Source organism: Ahaetulla prasina, chromosome 4 (assembly GCF_028640845.1).
Source record: "Ahaetulla prasina isolate Xishuangbanna chromosome 4, ASM2864084v1, whole genome shotgun sequence".
NCBI lineage: Eukaryota > Metazoa > Chordata > Lepidosauria > Squamata > Colubridae > Ahaetulla > Ahaetulla prasina.
The window spans coordinates 150646270-150666498 of record NC_080542.1 but is presented as its reverse complement, the minus strand read 5'-3'; the positions used below and the strand labels follow the sequence as shown (position 1 = coordinate 150666498).

The window sequence follows — 20229 nt, the reverse complement described above, 5'->3', positions numbered from 1 at the left end:
CCACAAAGTTGTTTTTAAACAAAACATAGCTAAACCCTAAAAAACCCTTTTTTTTAGGAGTTAAGTTAAATTGAGTAAATTAAATTAAACTGAGTTTTGAGTTGAGTTTTGAGTTGAATTTGAGTTAAGTTAAATTGAGTTAAGTTAAATTAAACTGAGTTCGAGTTGAGTTAAATTAAATTAAATGAGTTGAGTTTTGAATTGAGTTAAGTTAAATTGAGTTGAGTTCAGTTAAGTTAAGTTAGTTAAATTAAATGAAAAATGTTAAGATTAAACTTCAGGTTAGGTTAACTTAACCTAAACGTCAGGTTAAAAAAGTTTTTTTTATTTTAAAGTTAAAAAAAGTGTTCAAACTTAACTTAAACAACATTTTTAAGTGAAACTCTTTAAAAAAAGCAATTTTAAATCATGTTTTGATCCGGTTTCTTCTAAATGTTTTCACAGTTTACTTTCTTTTTTGACTTGTTCTATAACACAGTGGCTAAGATGTTGAGCTTGTCAATCAAAAGGTCGGCAGTTCAGCGGTTTGAATCCCTAGTGCCTTGTAACTGGGTGAGTTCCTGTTACTTGTCCCAGCTTCTGCCAACCTAACAGTTCGAAAGCATGTAAAAAAATGCAAGTAGAAAAATAGGGACTACCTTTGGTGGAAAGGTAACAGCGTTCCGTGCTCCTTTGGCATTTAGTTGTGCCGGCCATAATGACCACGGAGACGTCTTCAGACAGCGCTGCCTTGCAGCTTCAAAACAGTGATGAGCACAGCCCCCTAGAGTCAGGAATGACTAGCACATTTATGTGAGGGGAACCTTTACCTTTATATCCCGTAAGCCAGCCAGAGTCACCTTGCAAGGGGAAATGGGTGGCATAAAAAATTCAAATAAAAAGGAGAGAAAGGGAGGAATGGGGCAGGAATGCTCTTCATGGTCCAGAAAAGATTCTGAAACCCCAGACAATCTTCTGACACCCACACCCCACCCCCGAAGGACACCCCTGGATGGAGGGTCCTGCCCCTGCCCTGGATAAGAGGAAATGTGTTTAAGTATGGATAAGAGGGGGTGTTGGGAGGGGGAAAGGCAAAGATCAAAGGCTCCTGCCTGAGAAGGGCAGAAGGGGAGGGCTGCTCCCTTCTGGGTCCCAGGTGACTGAAAGACCCCCAAGGCTGTAAACCTCCCACCCCCACCCCATTGATTCACCCAAGGGGACCCAGAACCTAATAAATGTAGAAACCAGAGGAAGAAAATCAACTAAAGAGGCTTTTTTGTCTATTTTAACAAACAATAACAGACTAGGTTGCCCCATTGCTCGGAGAAAATTGCAAGATGCCCATGGGCCCCTCCAGTCCTCCTGCCTCTCTCGCCAAAAGGAGCTGGGTTCCAGAGGGCTGATGGAAGAGAGGACGGGAGATGGGTGGGGAGCCCTTGGCCACCGGGACTGTCCAGGACCGGGCCCATCCGATCCCATCCCACCCCGGGGCCATCTTGGAGCCCCTTTGGGAGACCCCTGGGAGAATTTTTTTGGGGGGAAAAGGCTGCCAGGGGCCCTGAGAAGTCTTCCGGCCTTCAAAACGGGGGGGCAGAGGTCGGCCCCGAGGCGCCTCACTTGTGGGGTGCCTCAGGGGTCGATTCTCTCGCCCCTCTTGTTCAACATCTACATGAAGCCGCTGGGTGAGATCATCAGTGGTTTCGGTGTGAGGTACCAGCTGTACGCTGATGACACCCAGCTGTACTTTTCCACACCGGACCACCCCAGCGAAGCTATCGAGGTGCTGTCCCGGTGTCTGGAAGCCGTACGGGTCTGGATGGGGAGAAACAGGCTCAAGCTCAATCCCTCCAAGACAGAGTGGCTGTGGATGCCGGCATCCCGGTACAGTCAGCTGCAGCCTCGGCTGACTGTTGGGGGCGAGTCATTGGCCCCAATGGAGAGGGTACGCAACTTGGGCGTTCTCCTGGATGGACGGCTGTCTTTCGAAGATCATCTGACGGCCGTCTCCAGGAGAGCTTTTTACCAGGTTCGCCTGGTCCGCCAGTTGCGCCCCTTTCTAGACCGGGATGCCTTATGCACGGTCACTCATGCTCTCGTGACATCTCGTCTGGACTACTGCAATGCTCTCTACATGGGGCTCCCCTTGAGGAGCACCCGGAGACTCCAGGTAGTTCAGAATGCGGCTGCGCGGGTGATAGAGGGAGCCCCTCGTGGCTCCCATGTAACACCTCTCCTGCGCAGACTGCACTGGCTACCTGTGGTTTTCCGGGTGCGCTTCAAGGTTTTGGTAATGATCTTTAAAGCGCTCCATGGCATAGGGCCGGGTTACTTACAGGACCGTCTACTGCCACCGAATGCCTCCCACCGACCCGTGCGCTCCCACAGGGAGGGACTCCTCAGGGTGCCGTCAGCTAGGCAGTGCCAACTGGCGACGCCCAGGGGAAGGGCCTTTTCTGTGGGGGCTCCCACCCTCTGGAACGAGCTTCCCCCAGGACTTCGTCAACTTCCTGACCTTCGGACCTTCCGCCGCGAGCTTAAGACACATCTATTTATCTGCGCAGGACTAGACTAGATTTTTAAATTTTAATTGTTTAAATTTTAGATTTGGTTTTAACTTGGGGTTTTATTATTTATGTCTATTTTAAATATTCGGCCTATTTAATAAGTTTTTTAGATTAATGTTTTACTGTGTATATTTATGTTGTTTTTAGATGGCTGTACACCGCCCTGAGTCCCTAGGGAGATAGGGCGGTATAAAAATATGAATAAATAAATAAATAAATAAATAAAACAGGAGGGGCAAGAAGGGCAGTGGGTAAGCCTAGACCAAGCCAGCTTGTCCGCGATATCAGTGCCAGCTCCAAAACAAGGATTAACCATAGTTAGTTGGTGAGCATTTCAATCCAGAGGAACACCTCGGTTCTCCCAGAGGCTTCCAGGAGACAATCCCCTCCCCCCCGAAGAAAACGGCTGCGGTCAAAAGATCGTCTCCCGGTTGCGGCCGCAAAGGGGAAATCTCCCCCTTTTTCTTACTGCCTTGAGCCCACGATATCCTCTCTGGAAGGGACCCCCAAACCCGTGCTCTGCCTTGTCCTGAAATCGGAATCGTTCCTTCCAAGCCGGCCGCAGCTGCACCGCTGTCACCGTCTCGGCTGTGTTCCCGAGGAACGGTTCTCTCCCGACATCCGGAGCGAGCCACGGTTCGCCAAGCCGGGCTGGTTTTCCAACTCTGCTCCGGACACTTTGGAGATATATGGGTATCTCCACTATTAGACATTGCCTCACTGCCTTTCTACTCGGTTACATAAACAATAGCATTTATTTAAAATCAAAATCACCTGAAGGATTAGGGCCGCTTAGTAAGGCCGCCCCTGGAATCATTTGGTCACCAGGTTACAAAAAAGATGTTGAGACTTTGGAAAAAGTACAAAGAAGAGCAACTAAGATGATTCAAGGCCTGAAGATGAAAACATACGAAGAACAGGATTTGGGTTTGGCCAGTCTAGAGAAAAGAAGGATTAGGGGGGGTGGACATGACAGCAGACTTCCAGGATTTGAGGGGCTACCCCAAAGAGCAGGGGGGTCCACTTATTTTCCAGAGCACCAGAGTCAAGAAACAACGGATGGAAACTAACCAAGGAGAGAAGCAACCTGGAATTAAGGAGAAACTGCCTAATGATGAGGACAATTAACCAGTGGGACAGCTTGCCACCAGAAGTTGTGGGTGCTCCATCACTGGAAGTTTTTAAGAAAAGACTAGACAGCCACTTGTTTGGCATAGTATGGGGTCTCCTGCTTGAGCAAAGAGGTTGGACTATATGACCTCCAAGGCCCTTTCCAACTCTGTTCTGCTGTAATTCTGTAAGAATCTCCTGCCGGAGCAGGGGGTTGGACTAGAAGACCTCCGAGGTCCCTTCCCATTCTATTCCGATTGATTGCTAGCTAGCCAGGAGGATCCAGACCATCCCTGGCACAGCCGAGGCCTCGGTGGGCCATATTCATACTCCCAGAACTCAAAAATATTCAAATTCACCCACAAGACCATTCGTCAGTCGTCCTCCACAAGATTTGCCCAACTGCATGCACAACTCCAGGTGGAACTGAGCAGCTTTGCCCTCCAGATGCCTAGAAAATTCCTCACAGCACCCCCCGGGCCCCTTACCCCCTTACCATGCTCTCATAATTTAACATCTTTTTGCTAAAGTTAGCTTTGCCCCCTCTGCCAGGGCCCAACAGTTCAGCAGAACTCGAACAGAAAAGAACAAAATAATATGGTAGAGAATAGAATTGGCTAGGGTTAGGGTTAAGGTTAGTTGTGCTAGTCATTCCCGACTCTAGGGGGCGGTGCTCATCTCAGTTTCAAAGCTGAAGAGCCAGCACTGTCCTAAGACGTCTCCATGGTCATTGTGGCCAGCATGACTAAACACCAAAGATGCATGGAACACTGTTACATTCCCAACAATGGTGGGATGCTGGGATGACAGAAGCTGGGACAAGTAATGGGAGCTCTCCCCCCCCCCCCGTTAAGCGGCACTAGGGATTTGAACCGCTGAACTGCCGACCTTTTAATCAACAAGCTCAGCGTCTTAGCCACTGAGCCACTACATCCCTTAGGATAGGATAGGATTGGCCAAGTGTGATTGGACACACAAGGAATTTGTCTTGGTGCATATGCTCTCAGTGTACACAAAAGAAAAGATACCTTCATCAAGGTACAACATTTACAACACAAATGATGGTCAATATAACAATATAAATCATAAGGATTACCAGCAACAAAGTTACAATCATACAGAATAGGATAGGATAGAATGATAAACAATAGAATAGAAATGAAATAGAAATAGAAATAAAATAGAAATAGAAACAGAATAGAATAGAACTAACTGGGTTGGAAGGGACCTTGAAGATCTTCTAATCCAATCCCCTAGTAAAGCAGGGGACCCTACCATTTTAGATAAATGGTTGTCCAGTCTCTTCTTCAAAACTTCCAGTGCTGGAGCATTCACAACTTCTGGAGGCAAGCAGTTCCCCTGGCTAATTGTCCTCACTGTTAGGAAACTTTTCCTTAATTCCAGGTTGCTTCTCTCCTCGATTAGGTTCCATCCATCCAGGACATTCCATCCTTCTTGTCCTGCCTTCAGGTGCTTTGGAGAATAGCTTGACTCCCTCTTCTTTGTGGCAACCCCTGAGATATTGGAACACGGCTATCATGTCTCCCCTAGGCCTTCTCATTAAACTAGGCATACCGAGTTCCTGCAACCATTCTTCATATGTTTTAGCCTCCAGTCCCCTAGTCATCTTTGTTGCTCTTCTCTGCACTCTTTCCAGAATCTCGACATCCTTTTTGTAATGTGGTGATGACAACTGGATGCAGGATTCCAGGCGTGGCCTTACTTAAGGCTTTACAAAACGGTACGAACGCTTCCTGTGATTTTTATTCTTTGCCTCCGTTTATGCAACCCAGGATTGTATTAGCTTTTTTAGCTGCTGCCACACACGATCAGCCACTTGGACTACCAGGTCCACCTCGCAGTTACTACTATTGAGTGAGCTATCACCCGTATTGGCTGTCGTGACCATGGGAAACTGCCCACGCGGATCTACCCCGGGGTAGGCAGCCTAAGGAAGACCCCAGAAGGCCTGGGACAGATCCCTGGCCTCTTCTATAAGGAAGACAGGGCCCGGTCCTCCAGTCCCTGAGAATCCTCAAGGGCGAGAGAGTCGGGGAGAGGACCTGAAGGGAAGCAGGCCTGGGGGGCTAAATCCAGGGGTGAAATGCTACCGCTTTGCACCGGTTCACATGAACCAGTAGTAATAAAAGCTACTGATTCGGGCGAACAGGTAGTGAAAAAATCCAGTATTTCCGACGATCAGCTGTGCTGCACAATTTATATTAGCCCACAAACAAGTCCCTCACCTCCAGTTCTCTGCCAAAAGACTGTTGGGATGTCCTAAGTATCTCCAAGGACAACGGTCCAATCTGACGCTGCCAGTTTTATATCAAAATATACAGTATCCTTTATACTGTGTCCATCCTCCCTTAAAACGTCGACAGAAGACACAAAGAACGGAGAATCAGTTTCCCCGAAACTAAGTTAATCAAGTAAAAAGAGCAAGCGGGGAAAAAACTTTTACTCAAACTTCCTCCAATCCTTCAAATAAGTTACTCGGACCTAATCCGCATATCAAAGGATGAGGTCTGTCAACACCAATAGGGTTAATTCAATTTGGTCTCCCAACAGAACTGCTTGTTCACAAAGAATAAACATCATTGGTGTCTCCACACACACACACACATGCACACATCCCTCCAGGGTCCCCCTAGAATCAGCACGTACACATCCCTACCACCAGGACAAGCTCCTGAAATAAAAGTCGCCGCACCCCATTTCTCTGCAGCTGACCTTAAAGGCAATCTCTTTTCTTTTTTAGGAAGAAACATTTCTGCTTTCCTCACAGCTGTCTGGATCTCATTTTTATTTTTGCGCCATCCCAGATCCAGGTGGGACCCCCAAGAATTCTTCCAACACCCCGGGTGGGAATTTCGCTCAGCTTCGGGATGGATTGGACCAAAATTGGGTAGATTCAGGTGAGATAACAGAGACAAGTCTTGTTGAGAACATTTGGGATGAGTTTGATGCTGTGGCTCCTGAGGACGTCGACAGGTTACTGGGAAGGCTGAATGCCACCACATGTTTATTGGACCCGTGTCCCTCCGGGTTGGTGCTGGCCACACAGGAGGTTAAACGAGGCTGACTCCAGGGGATTATTAAGGCTTCCTTGATGGAGGGTGTTGTTCCTACTGCCTCAAGGCGGTGGTGAGGCCCCTCCTCAAGAAGCTTTCCCTGGACCCAGCTGTTTTGGGAAACTACCGTCCCGACTCCAACCGTCGCTTCGGTTGGAGTCGAAGGTTGTTGAGAGTGTGGTGGCACGTCAGTTACCCCAGTACCTGGATGAAACTGTCTATCTGGACCCGTTCCAGTCTGGCTTTCAGCCTGGGTATTGCAGAGACGGCTCTGGTCGCATTGGTTGATGATCTCTGGAGGGCTCAGGACAAAGGTTATTCCTCTGCCCTGGTCCTTTTAGATCTCTCAGCGGCTTTTGATACCATCGACCATGGTATCCTGCTGCGCCGGCTGGGTAGTTTGGGAGTGGGAGGCACCGTTTTTCGGTGGTTCTCCTCCTATCTCTCCGACCGGTCGCAGACGGTGTTGGCAGGAGGGCAGAGATCGGCCACAAGGCACCTCATGTGTGGGGTGCCACAGGGGTCGGTTCTCTCGCCTCTCCTGTTCAACATCTATATGAAGCCGCTGGGTGAGATCATCAGTGGTTTTGGGGTGAGTTACCAACTGTACGCTGATGACACTCAGCTGTACATTTCCACCCCAGGCCACCCCAACGAAGCTGTTGAAGTGCTGTCCCGGTGTCTGGAGGCCGTGCGAGTCTGGATGGGGAGAAACAGGCTCAAGCTCAACCCCTCCAAGACGGAGTGGCTGTGGATGCCGGCATCCCGGTACAGCCAGCTGCAGCCACGGCTGACTGTTGGGGGCGAGTTACTGGCCCTGATGGAAGAGGTGCGCAACTTGGGCGTTCTCCTGGATGGGCGGTTGTCTTTTGAAGAACAGCTGACGACCGTCTCCAGGAGAGCTTTCTATCAGGTACGCCTGATCCACCAGTTGCGCCCTTTTCTAGACCGGGATTCCCAATGCACAGTAACTCATGCTCTCGTCACTTCTCGCCTGGACTACTGCAATGCTCTCTACATGGGGCTCCCCTTGAAGAGCACCTGGAGGCTTCAGTTGGTCCAGAATGCGGCTGCATGGTTGATAGAGGGAGCCACTCGTGGGTCCCATATAACACCTCTCCTGCGCAAGCTGCACTGGTTGCCGGTGGTCTTCCGGGTGCACTTCAAGGTGTTGGTTACCACCTTTAAAGCGCTCCATGGCCTAGGACTGGGCTATTTACAGGATCACCTTCTTCCACCGTTTGCCTCTCACTGACCCGTGCGCTCTCATAGGGAGGGCCTCCTCAGGGTGCCATCAGCCAAACAATGTCAGCTGGCGGCCCCCAGAGGAAGGGCCTTCTCTGTGGGGGCCCCTACCCTCTGGAACGAGCTTCGTCAACTTCCTGATCTCCGGACCTTCCACCACGAGCTGAAGATGTATTTATTCTTCCGCGCACGACTGGCGTAGAATTAGTATTTTTATTCGTAATTTTAAATGGGTTTTTATGGTTTAATGTATTTTAATTTAGGGGGCAAATTTAATAAGTTTTTTATTAGTGTTTTTATTTGTATTGTATCTATTTATTGTTGGTTTTTTATCTGAGCCTGAACCACCCTGAGTCCTTCGGGAGAAGGGCGGTATAGAAATTTAATAATAATAATAATAATAATAATAATAATAATAATAATAATAATAACAACAACAACAACAACAACAACAACAACAACTATTATTGTTGGTTGTTGTTGTTGTTGTTATTATTATTATTATTATTATTATTATTATTATTATTATTATTATTATTATTTATTATTATTATTATACACCAAAACTTGGTTCAGCTTCCTTCAGTCTTGAGTACAATGCCATTGTTCAGAATATGAAAAAGACTCCAGAGACGCAGCGGTCCTGGGCCTAATCCTGACCCCTACCAAAAGATATTTATTATTATTATTTATTATTTATTATTTAAATTTTTATACCGCCCTTCTCCCGAAGGACTCAGGGCGGTGTACAGCCAAGGTTAAAAACAATTAAATATACAAAATTAAAATATCAATTAAAATACATATTCAATAATGGCCAAATTAAAACCATCAAATTGATCCAGACTAAAATACCCCGTATAAAATTACTAAAAATTAAAAATTTGAAAATTTAAAAATCAAGCCAGTCCCGCTTGGATAAATAAATATGTTTTTAATTCACGGCGAAAAGTCCGAAGGTCAGATAGTTGGCGCAAACCGGGGGGAAGTTTGTTCCAGAGGGTAGGTGCTCCAACAGAGAAGGCCCTTCCCCTGGGGGCCGCCAGCCAGCATTGCTTGGCGGACGGCACCCTGAGAAGACCCTCTCTGTGAGAGCGTACGGGTCGGTGGGAGGCATAAGGTAACAGCAGGCGGTCCTGTAATACCCGGGCCCTAAGCCATGGAGCGCTTTAAAGGTGGTAACCAAAACCTTGAAGCGCACCCGAAAGACCACAGGTAGCCAGTGCACACTGCGCAGGAGTGGTGTTACCCGGGAGCAACGTGAAGCTCCCTCAATCACCCGCGCAGCTGCATTCTGGACTAACTGGAGTCTCCGAGTGCACTTCAGGGGTAGCCCCATGTAGAGAGCATTGCAATAATCCAGACGAGAGGTGACGAGAGCATGAGTGACCGTGCATAAGGCATCCCGGTCCAGAAAGGGGCGCAACTGGCGAACCAGGCGAACCAGGTAAAAGGCTCTCCTGGAGACGGCCGCCAGGTGGTCTTCAAACGACAGCCGTCCATCCAGGAGAATGCCCAAGTTGCGTACCCTCTCTGTTGGGGCCAGTGACTCACCCCCAACAGTCAGCCGCGGTTGCAGCTGATTGTACTGGGGTGCCGGCATCCACAGCTACTCCGTCTTGGATGGATTGAGTCTGAGTCTGTTTCTCCCCATCCAGACCCGTACGGCCTCCAGGCAACGGGACAACACTTCGACAGCTTCGTTGGGGTGGCCCGGGGTGGAAAAGTACAGCTGAGTGTCATTAGCGTACAGCTGATAACTCACCCCGAAGCCACTGATGACCTCGCACAACGGCTTCATATAGATGTTGAACAGGAGAGGCAAGAGAATCGACCCCTGAGGCACCCCACAAGTAAGGCGCCTCGCAGTCGATCTCTGCCCTCCTGTCAACACCGTCTGCGACCGGTCAGAGAGATAGGAGGAGAACCACCGGTAAACGGTGCCTCCCACTCCCAAACTCCCCAACCGGTGCAGCAGGATACCATGGTTGATGGTATTGAAAGCCGATGAAAGATCTAACAGGACCAGGGCAGAGAAGCAACCCCTATCCCTGGCCCTCCAGAGGTCATCCACCAACGCGACCAAAGCTGTCTCCGTGCTATACCCGGACCGGAAGCCGGACTGAAACGGGTCTAGATAGACAGCTTCATCCAGGTACTGGGGAAGCTGCCACGTCACCACACTCTCTACAACCTTCGCCACAAAGCGAAGGTCGGAGACTGGACGGTAATTACCCAAAATAGCTGGGTCCAGGGAAAGACCCCTTCCAACAAAGAAGCATTTATAATTCCCCGGAGCCAGCCTCGTGTCACTTCCTGAGTGGCCAGCACCAGCCAGGAGGGACACGGGTCCAGTAAACATGTAGTGGCATGTAACCTCCCCAGTAGCCTGTCCACGTCCTCGGGAGCCACAGAATCAAACTCATCCCAAACAACATCAACAAGACGCGTCTCAGTCATCTCACCCGGATCATCACAATCTTGGTCCAAAGTATCCCGAAGCTGAGCAATTTTATCATATAGATAACCACTAAACTCCTCGGCGCGTCCCTGCAAGGGGTCATCCCATCCCCCCTGGTGTAGGAGGGAACGGGTCACCCGAAACAGGGCGGCTGGGCAGTTATCTGCTGACGCAATGAGGGTGGAAACGTAGGAACACTTCGCCACCCTCAGTGCCACTAGGTAGGTTTTCGAGAAAGACCTAACTAGTGTCCGATCAGCCTCGGAACGGCTGGACCTCCAGGTACTCTCCAGGCGTCTTCTCCGGCGTTTCATCTCTCTCAGGCCCTCAGAGAACCAAGGAGCCAATTGAGATCTGCGCCGGGTCAGAGGTCGCAAAGGCACGACACGGTCCAAAGCCCCAGCCGCGGCCTGTTCCCAGGCCGCAACTAGTTCTTCGGTCGTGCCGTGGGCAAGATCCTCAGGAAACGGCCCAAACTCCGTCAGGAACCTCTCAGGGTCCATCAGGCGCCTGGGACGGAACCAACGTATTGGTTCCGTCTCCCTGCGGTGGTGAGCGGCGGTCTGAAAGTCTAGGCGGAGGAGAAAATGATCTGACCATGACACCGGTATCGTCACTAAATCCCCTAATACCAGATCATTAAACCACTGTCCAGAGATATAAATCAAGTCCAGTGTGGACCCCCCCCCCCCGTGTGTGTAGGGCCATCAGTTTCTTGAATCAGGTCAAGGCCGTCATGGAAGCCTGGAACTCCTGAACCACCATCGATGACAAGCCGGCCGATGGTAGGTTGAAGTCCCCTGTGACCAAAAGTCTGGGGATCTCAACCGCCACCCCGGCAAGCACCTCAAGCAGCTCAGGCAGGGCTGTAGTCACGTAGCAAGGAGCCAGGTACGCGATCAACAGACCCATCTGATTCTTATGGCCCCACTTCACAAGAAGGGATTCACAACCGGCTATCTGAGGCACAGTGGACTCTCTCGGCTCCAGACTTTCTCTCATCACAACCGCCACCCCTCCACTCCTACCCTGGGCCCTCGGTTGATGGAATGCTCGGAAACCCGGAGGGCACAGTTCAACCAGAGGCACACCCCCTTCTGTGCCCAACCAGGTCTCCGTAATGCCCATAAAGTCCGCGGACTCCCCCTGAATAAAATCACAGATCAGGGGGGCCTTATTGACCACAGACTGGGCATTGCACAACATCAACCGGAGGCCCGGGCCCTGAGGATCCTGACCTTCCGGGGAACGGATAAGAACTGAGGGGCCGGAGCACGTTATCGCTTTTAAACAGCGAGCCCGTGCTCCCAGAAAATGATACGGAGATGTTTATGGGACAGGGCTCATAGGGGGCAGGTGAAAGACACCAAGAGGAAAAAGAAAAGTTTGGATTTCGGAAAGTCTGGATGGGAGTGGGTGTCATCCCCCCCTCCGTCGGAGCCTGAATCTGTAGAGGAAGATGAGCTAGAACTGGAGACGATGGGAGGGGGCGGCTTTCTTGCCTTGGGAGGAAAATGGGGAGGGGCAGGCCAAGTCAGGCAGGGCCTTTCAGGATTGGGATAGCTTGTAGGCAGGGAGGAAGGGATGCAGGATGACCAAGAGAGGCTAAGCAGTGAACATGAGAGGCAGAACTCAAGCGATGAGCAAGGATCGCCCCCTCCTGATCCTCGAGCAGAGAGAGTGGAGAGAAGGCGAGAACAGCACAGGCTGACCCCTCTTCACAAGGCACACTTGGGGACTGAGACTTAAGGAGACGTTGCGGGGAGGGATGTCTGTCGGGAACAAATGCTGAATTCATGGAGTGTTGAGTGGGATTGCTGATATTTGAAGTTTCCTGCATTTCCTGCTTTCTTCCTGGCTTCCTGGCCTCCTCGACTGGCTCTGCTGAATTTCTTGCTTTGCAGCCGTCGTGCTCACAGCCTATCACTTTGCTCTGGGACTTGCAATATGGGAGCTTTGGGGGCATTTGGAGCAATAAAGGGGTGGTTTGAACTGTCAGATGTGCCATGGCCCGGGCCACAGTGGGCAACCTCCAGGCCTCAAACACTAGGGGAAGAGAAATGGGCGCTCCAGGAAGCTGTCCTGGGACCCAAAATGCAGCCCACCTACCCACCCACCAGCGTGGAAGCAGAGGGGAAGGGTCCAGAAAAGGGAGGCCGATCACTGACAGGGAAACCGGAGCTCAGCAGGAGAGGAGTAACAAACAGGAGACTGGAAGGGAAAGGAGACTCCAGGTGATTTCTTCTTGCACAGAAAAGCAGTAAACGTGGTGAGAATGGAGTTGCTTATGACAATGTGGCTTGTCTTCTCAGAGGGATGGGCAGACACACACACACACACACCACCACCACCACAAGGCTGGTAAAAGGCACCAAGAACTCACCTCGATCCCTTAACCCAGTTCAAGTCCCCAAAATAATTCCAGCCTGGAGAATCGGAAAAACCCAGGAATACCAGCTGCCATTTGGGAGGACCAGCGAGTGAAGCAAAGACAGTCCCCAGGGGGAGGGGCCCTTGTTGCCAAAAGTTGCTTTTGGCAACCAGCGTGTTTTCCCGAAAATAAGACCCTGTCTTATATTTTTTTGAACCCTGAAATAAGCACTTGGCCTTATTACCATGTGCTCAAAAGCCCGATTGGGATAGGCCCCCACCCATAACACCGGCCCCCGCTGATGGTCAATCTGCGTCCAACATGTGGAACCTTTAGCCTCAATAAATCAGAATCAGAGTTGGAAGGGACCTCGGAAATCTTGTAGTCCAACCCCCTGTCCGAGCAGGAGACCCTTATAGAATCATAGAATGGGAGACCATAGACCATTTCCGACAAATGGCTGTCCAGTCTCTTCTTAAAAGCCTCAAGTGATGAAGCCAGTCACAACTTCTGGTGGCAAGTCGTTCCCCTGGTTAATTGTCCTCCAGGCTAGGAGGACAATTGTGCCTCGCCCCCCTGCAAAGCCAGAGGCACACAAAACCCACCCCATGGGAGCATCCCGCCAGTTGAACCTGTCCCATCATCCCCTGCAGGGCTATGTCAAGGAGGGCAGAGAGAACAAACGATCTGGCTTGGCTCCAGGCAAAGCCGGGGCAGCCCCAGAGGCGGTGCACAGAGGGGAACCACCTCACCACACCGCACCGCTGAAGAGCTTCCTGTCGAAGCCACAAAGAGCTTCCTGTCTGCACCGCTGGTGGGAAGGTCAGCTCGCAACCCACCTGCTCCTATCCAGATCCCCCACCCCTCAAAAGGCTCCTAGGCTTGTAGAACCAGCCCTCGGCAGCTGGGCTTCTGCTAGGCTCTTTCTGGTGTCGCCAGCTGTGGCATCTTCTCCTCTACCCCTCCCTCGGCAGGAAATCCTTGCCCCTAAACACATCAGGCTCTGACGGGCTGCCTCCCTCCCCATTTTTGAAGGATTTCTTCCCTTGGAAATCAAGGGGAACCGTGCCTGAGACCCCCTCCCTTGTAACTGCTTGAAGGAGGGGGTGCCGGGAGGGAGGGGCAGCTTCTCTGCTTTCTCCCCGCCACCCCCGCCCATCCAGGCTTCCTGCTGGGAGACGGTTTCTATAGCAATGGCGGCAAAACACAGGCAGAGCCTCTGGAGGTCTGGCAGCCCGGGAAAGGGGGGAGGCATGCACAGCAAAAAGCCCCCTCTTGTCTGGTTAGCAGCCTACCCAGGAGGTGGGGTGCTGAAGGGGGGGGGGGAAGCAGAGGTGGAATCACTGCTGTGGCTACTTCTGATGGAAGGGGGTTTGCTCATTCTGTATCCCCCTCCTCAAAAAATGGAAGATGGGAGAGCAGAGCCAGCCAAGGGCAAAGGAGGAAGGGGGGGCAAAAGGGGTCTCTGGTCGGGCCTCATCTGATCCTCCCCCCCCGGCCTTAAATGACCTCCTGGTCCATTGGGGATGCCCTATGGCCATCCCGTCTTTTCCAGCCCCACAGTGCCCCCTCTGTCCCAGGAAACATGCCCAGACCCTCCTTCTTCTCTGAATTGCTCCAGGGGTGACCCTCCCCAAAGTGGGTCACACCAGGGATCCCCCTCACCCACCCAGAGAGGGTCCTGGCAGGGGGTGGAGCAGGAATCTGAGTGGGGGGGTCTGCTCGCAAGGCCGGGGGGGGGGGCTTAAAGGCAGGGAGTGGGAGAGCTGCCCTCTGGGGTCCTGCCAGCCACATACTCACGTCAGGGAAATGAAGGCAAACTCTACTCTTCCCCCCCCCACACCGTGGAGTACCCTCACCCATCCTCCTCAGGGGAAAGGGCTGCCCTCTGCTTGTCTCCGTGCCATCTGGGCCATCCCACATCTCATCACACTCCATCTTGCCACTCACGAGATGGGGGGGGATTCCCACCCCGCCACCATCCTTTCCCAAATAATCACCTGGCTCGTACTGAGCTGCCCCCACCTCCGTCAGGGTCCGGGAGGATCAGGGCAGACGCAGGCCTAATGCGGAGCCGAAATGGCTGGAATTGCAGTGCCATCCGCCATTACCTTCCATCCTGGGAGGAGATCTTGCTCCTTGTGGTTGCCCTTCCTTCTCTAGACTTGGGCAATTTAAAGCAGGGTCCCAGGACCACCAAGGGCCCCATCCTCAGCCATCCGGGCCCGGGGAAGGAAGGAAGGGGGACCAGCGATCGTGCCCCTCCTCCTCCGCCAGCTTCCCAGGCTCTAGTCCCAACTGGCGGGGGGCGTCCAGACAAGTCCCTGCCTCCCACCAGGACATCAAGGCTGGAGCTAGCTGAGGCTCTGAGAGGGCAGCCCTTCCCTGCGTCTCCCCCAAAATTCAGGGGCACTCCAGAGTGCTCCAATCCCCCAGGGGTCTCACAACCCCAAAGCCTCCCCAAAGATTTCCCCTTTGTCGAGTGCCCTACATCAGAGAGATGACCACCAAGCAACGGATGGAAGAGAGGAGAGGCCGAACGCAGCGAGGTCTCTTTGGGGTTGGAAGAAGGATGCTCGCTCAACCAGGAATGGGAAGATTTTGGCATGGCAGCAGCAGCCCATAGTGAAGCCTTTGGGGTTGAGGGGCTATTGTGGAACCCGAGAGGAACAGAAGCAAAGGAGGCCTCAGTCAGATTGAGGTGCTCAAACCCGAACAAGCTGAGACGGTTCACGGGATGGTAGCCAAAATGCCAAGAGTCTTAAGTTACAAAATCTGGCTGAGAAGGAAAGATTGGGGGAGGAGAAGTCTTTGCTTGGGGGGGGGGGGCTGCTCATCTTTTTCCTCCTGGGTGACTTTGAGGAGGGAATTCAGTCTGCAGGTGGCCCAGAGCACACAAAATTGGGGGGGAGGGGGTGTTGCAGCCTAGAACCAAGGACAAATGTCCCCTTTTGCTCCTGGGAAGGAAGACAGATGGCGTCAGAGCCACACAGGCACCCTCGATGCCAGCTTCCAAGAATGGCACAATCGGGCCAAGCCGGCTCTATGCGCCCACTGCAACCTCCCCCCCCACCCCTCAAGCAGGGCCAAGTCACAGGAGTGGGTTCTACTTACCTTTACTACCGGTTTGCAGCAGTGATGACGTTGCAGTCAGTGGGCAGAGCCTCCCCTGGGTTTACTACCGGTTCGCAAGAACCAGTCCGTACCGGGGGCAACCCATCATTGCCAGGTCACTAGTGCCCACAAAATAACAGCTTCCAATGCCCCCTCCCCCGGCTACTCAGCCGCTCCTGCCCACCCATCCGTGCAAGGTGGGAGGGTAGGGGGGTTGAGGAGTAGGGGAGAGACCCTGGTCAAGCAGAGGGTGGCGTGGGTACTAGGGGTCCGAATAATAGAATCAAAGTTGGAAGGGACCTTGGGGGTCATCTAGTCCAACCCTTACCCAAGCAGGAGACCCTACATCATTTCTGACCCGCTCCATCCATGGGGCCTCCTCTGTACTGACCCGCTTCTCAAGGGGAGAGCCAATGTGGTCTCCGGGAACGGTGGGGGGGGCAGTGTTTGTGGCAGCTGCCCCCCTCCTCCAGAGGGCTTCTGAAAGACCCATCCTCCTGGCCAGCCCCTGCCCCAGACCGACCCCAGCAGTGGTGCCCACTACAGGCAACAGACATGGGCACATGGCCTCTCTTTGCCCTCCAACCCTGGGGAGGAAATTTGAAAAAGGGTCTGCAGCAGGAAGCATATCAGTTGTTTGGAGAGCGTCTGGCAAAATTGAAAGAAACCCCCCTCCCCAAATTACTATTTACCCTTTGCTAGTTAGTCACTTTGGAGGGCAGGTGGGGGATGGGGAGAACCTGATGGTCCAGAGGGAAGAGAGAAACCACGATGCTCGGATGCTCACGATATCTTTGGACGACCGCAAAAGAAAGCCAGTTTGCTGGATCCAAGAAACCAAATTTCCCTGAAGGAAGACCCCCCCACCCTCACCCCCAGGAAGGAGATGAAAGACACCTCTGAGGAGCTTCACCAGTGCTTCATCAGCCTGTCAGCTGGATCAGGCCTGGACCTCAATTCAAGCTGAGCGAAACAAAGGAATTCTGGGAGTTGAAGTCCACCCCGATGGAGAAAACCTGGGTTTATTACACTGCTCCGGATCGTCATTCGGCTCCGCCGTAGGCTCAGAACCCTCCCTTCTGATGGGAAAGGGGACGTCGGTGCCCCAGAAGACCCCCGAAAGGCTCCCTTCAGAAACCATGGGCCCAAACCGAATGCCAACAGCACCCCAAGGTGCCAGAAGAGACCAAACGGGGAACGCCAGCCTTCCGGAGCTCGGGAAGACCAAAAGACCCAGTGCAGGAAACTGGGATCCACCCAGTTGAATGCCTATCCCAACGGATCAAAGAGGGATCCATTAGCAGGAAAGTCCTGGAGATCCACCAAGTCCAACTTTGGCAGAGACCGGTACCCGCCTCACAAACTGCAGGTTTCAATCGGTGCCAACCAGCAGGCAGGCACAAGGAGGATTTTGGGACGAAGGTGTCCAACTGAAGAAGGGCAGGGACCCTCCCCCTCCCATTGACCCCCAACCAGGTGTGGTGGGCAGTCACTAGGAAGGGGCCGCTTGGTAAAGATGGGGGCTCCGTGAAGACCAACTCTGCCCCGAACATCGGGAAGAAACTAGACCAAATGCTGCCAATCTAAAAGAAGCATCAGGGAGAAGGGAGGTTCGGGCAAGGACCCCTTTGGGTTGAGGCAGCAGGAGCCCTTGAGAACGGGGACCTTCCTGGGCCCCTTCTGTGCGGGATACAGATAGGAGGCCTGGGACTGAGGCAAGGGTCCCAAGACTCCACCCAGTGCCCTCATGCAGTGAGGAGCCAGACGAAGGGGCCCGAAGCCAGAGGAAGGGAAAGAAGGGCTGGGGGGGGGAACCTGTGCCATCGGCCACGCAGAGAACCTGTCCCAGAGGGTCACTGCGCGCTTCCTCCCTGGTTCTGTGAATGGCAGAGACTTTAAACAAAGCATGCCCTCCTTCTATGGGAGCAAAAGCCCCAGAGCATCCACCTGCTGCAGAGGAAGAGCCCCCCCCCCGCTCCTGATGGCACAACCATGGGTTCTCTCCACCTTGCTGATCCAGTTCCCTATCGACCCAATCCAGCCAGGGTCACCCACAGACCCGGAGGACAAAGAAAAACAGCCTTCCCGCGGATGCCACCAAAGGCTTCTCCTCGCTAGGTCAGGTCAGCGCCTGGCACGGGTCTGAGGCTGGCAGTACCTTCCTTAGCCTTTTTCCGAAGAAGCTTGGGGGGGGGGGCAGACCCTGCAGAGAGGGGAGCCTGCTTTGCGTGTGTGTGCGTGTGTGTGTGTGTCTGTGTGTGTGTGCATCTCTGAGCCTGGAGGTCGGAAAGATGCCCGCGATGCCTGCAGCCATGCCAGCCATTCAGAGGCCTTTCCTCCCCGCCAGCCCCCCCTCTGCAGGCCTAAATGCTTCCTCAAGGCTGGTGGAAGGAGGGAGGGAGAGAGAGGGGTTGGAGAGAGGGAGGGAGGAGTGAGCCCCCTCCCCTCCCTGGGATTTTGGCTCCCCCAATTCTGGCTTGGGGATCCCGCCAATGGCTTCGGGCCTTCCAATGGAGCCAGATTCCCAAGAGCAGGAATGGACGGAGGTGGAATTTTGCCGGCTGCCCTCTTCAGCCAGGGTCTCCCAAATCCCTCTTCTTTCGGAGAGGGCCAGGAAGACAAGGCTGACTGGGGGGGTGGGGTGTCTTCTACCCCTTTCCCAGCTTCCTGCCACCCCTCGGCTCCGACCCTTCGTCCTTCTCCTCTCCCCACCGCAAGACCCACGCGCCTGGGCAGAGCCCACCCGACCCCCGCTACTTTAGCCGGGGGAGGGGGGCCGGGGGGGCATCCCGATTCTGGCTTCCCTTTGGCAATCCCCCCTCCAGGGCAGAGCTTCTCTTCCCCGGGAGCACCGACGCCGGGCGGAGGGGACGCTGCAGGATTATTTCCCCGCCCCCGCCGCCCCAAAAGAGCCCGATCCCTCCGCAGGATTTCGTCCACCCTCTCCGCCCGCCACCCCCCCACAGCGCTGAGCCGCAGGGCAGCTTTTCCCAGCTTCGAGGAGGAGGAGGAGGAGGTTCTCCCACGGCCGGCCGCCGTCCTTCCTTCGGGCTGGCCGCCGACCGCGGAGAGAACTCGCGCGGTGCCAGCTGAGCGGCCTCTCTCCCACCCCCTCCCCACCGACCCTCCGCGATTCCCGCTCCCCTCCCGCGGGCCCGATCCTCGGGGCTCGAAGGCGTTTCGTTGCCCGCCAAATGGGGTCTCGAACCTGGCCAAGAGCCGGAGCCAGGCGCTGGCCAGCTCCCTCCCCGGCTTGCCGTCCGCCCAGAGACAAAGCCGACCTCCCTGCGCCCTTCCCGATGGGCCGGCCGGCCTTCCTTCTTTCCCTGCAGACCCCCCGCCCCCGGAGGAGGGAGAAGACCCTCCCCGCGCCAGACCCGCAGCGCCCCCTCCGCTCCCTCCCCTCGGTTGGGCCACGCGGCCCGTGGGCACAGGGAGGGCTTAAAGAGCGAAGCTCTGCCCGGGAACTGGCAAAGGGGGCTGCGGACCCGCAGAGTCCATTTTCTGCGGCGGGTGGGTGGTGAGTGGGTGGGGTGGGGGTAAAGGGAAAGAAAAAGGCGGGCGAGGCCGCGCTTTGTCCGTAAAGGGGGGGGGGTCCTTCCTCGCCTCCCCCTCCCTCTTTCTGCCCCCCCCATCTGCCCCCACGGGAAACACCCCCTTACCCTCGATGGAGATGACGTGCTCGCGGATCTGGTTCTGCAGCGCCAGATCGTCCACCCGCTCGATCAGGTCGTAGATGGCGTAGATGTTGGGGTGCACCGACTCGAAACGGCCGATCTCGGCTCGGATGGCCGCTGAGTTGGAGAGGCCGAATTGAGGAGGGGGCGCCCCGGCCGAGCCCGGCCCGCCCGGGCCCCCCGGGGCAGCCAGGCTAGGAGTATCCCGCGGAGGCGGGGGAGGCTGGCCGGGGCTCTGACCTGGCCCGCCCGGGAAGTTCATGGCTGGCAAGAATGGTGGAAAAAAACGGAGGAAGAGGAGGAGGAAGAGGAGGAGGCCAGGCGGTTCAGCGGCGGGCGGCGGGCTCCCGGCGCTGCATGGCCGGCTGCGCTCGCGATGGCCCCGCCCGCCTGCCCGCCCCCTCCCGTCCTCTCCCTGCCGGCGGCTCCGCCAGCCACAGCAGCGCCGCGTCACGAGCCGCCCCCGCCCAGCCTCCTCCTCCTCCGCCCGCGTCAGCACCGGAGGGAGGGAGAGGGGTGGCGGGCCGGGGTCTCTGCAGCCCAGCTCGGGAAGCCACTGCCGCTCCGCAGAGCCAGGACCCCCGCTTCGGCCGGAATAGCAGAGGAGGCCAGATTGCGAGACAGAGAGAGAGAG

General features: G+C 54.1%; 1 protein-coding gene across 1 annotated transcript in view; it reads right to left on the bottom strand.

The window, feature by feature from the left end:
• AGAP3 (ArfGAP with GTPase domain, ankyrin repeat and PH domain 3) overlaps positions 1 to 19999 on the bottom strand; it is a 61534-nt gene extending 41535 nt beyond the window's left edge. The window contains exon 1 of the mRNA XM_058179312.1: positions 19581 to 19999. Coding sequence (XP_058035295.1) covers positions 19581 to 19857 — 277 coding nt within the window. The 5' untranslated portion in view covers positions 19858 to 19999. The remainder of the gene's footprint in view (positions 1 to 19580) is intronic.
• Between the last annotated feature and the right edge of the window lie 230 nt (positions 20000 to 20229).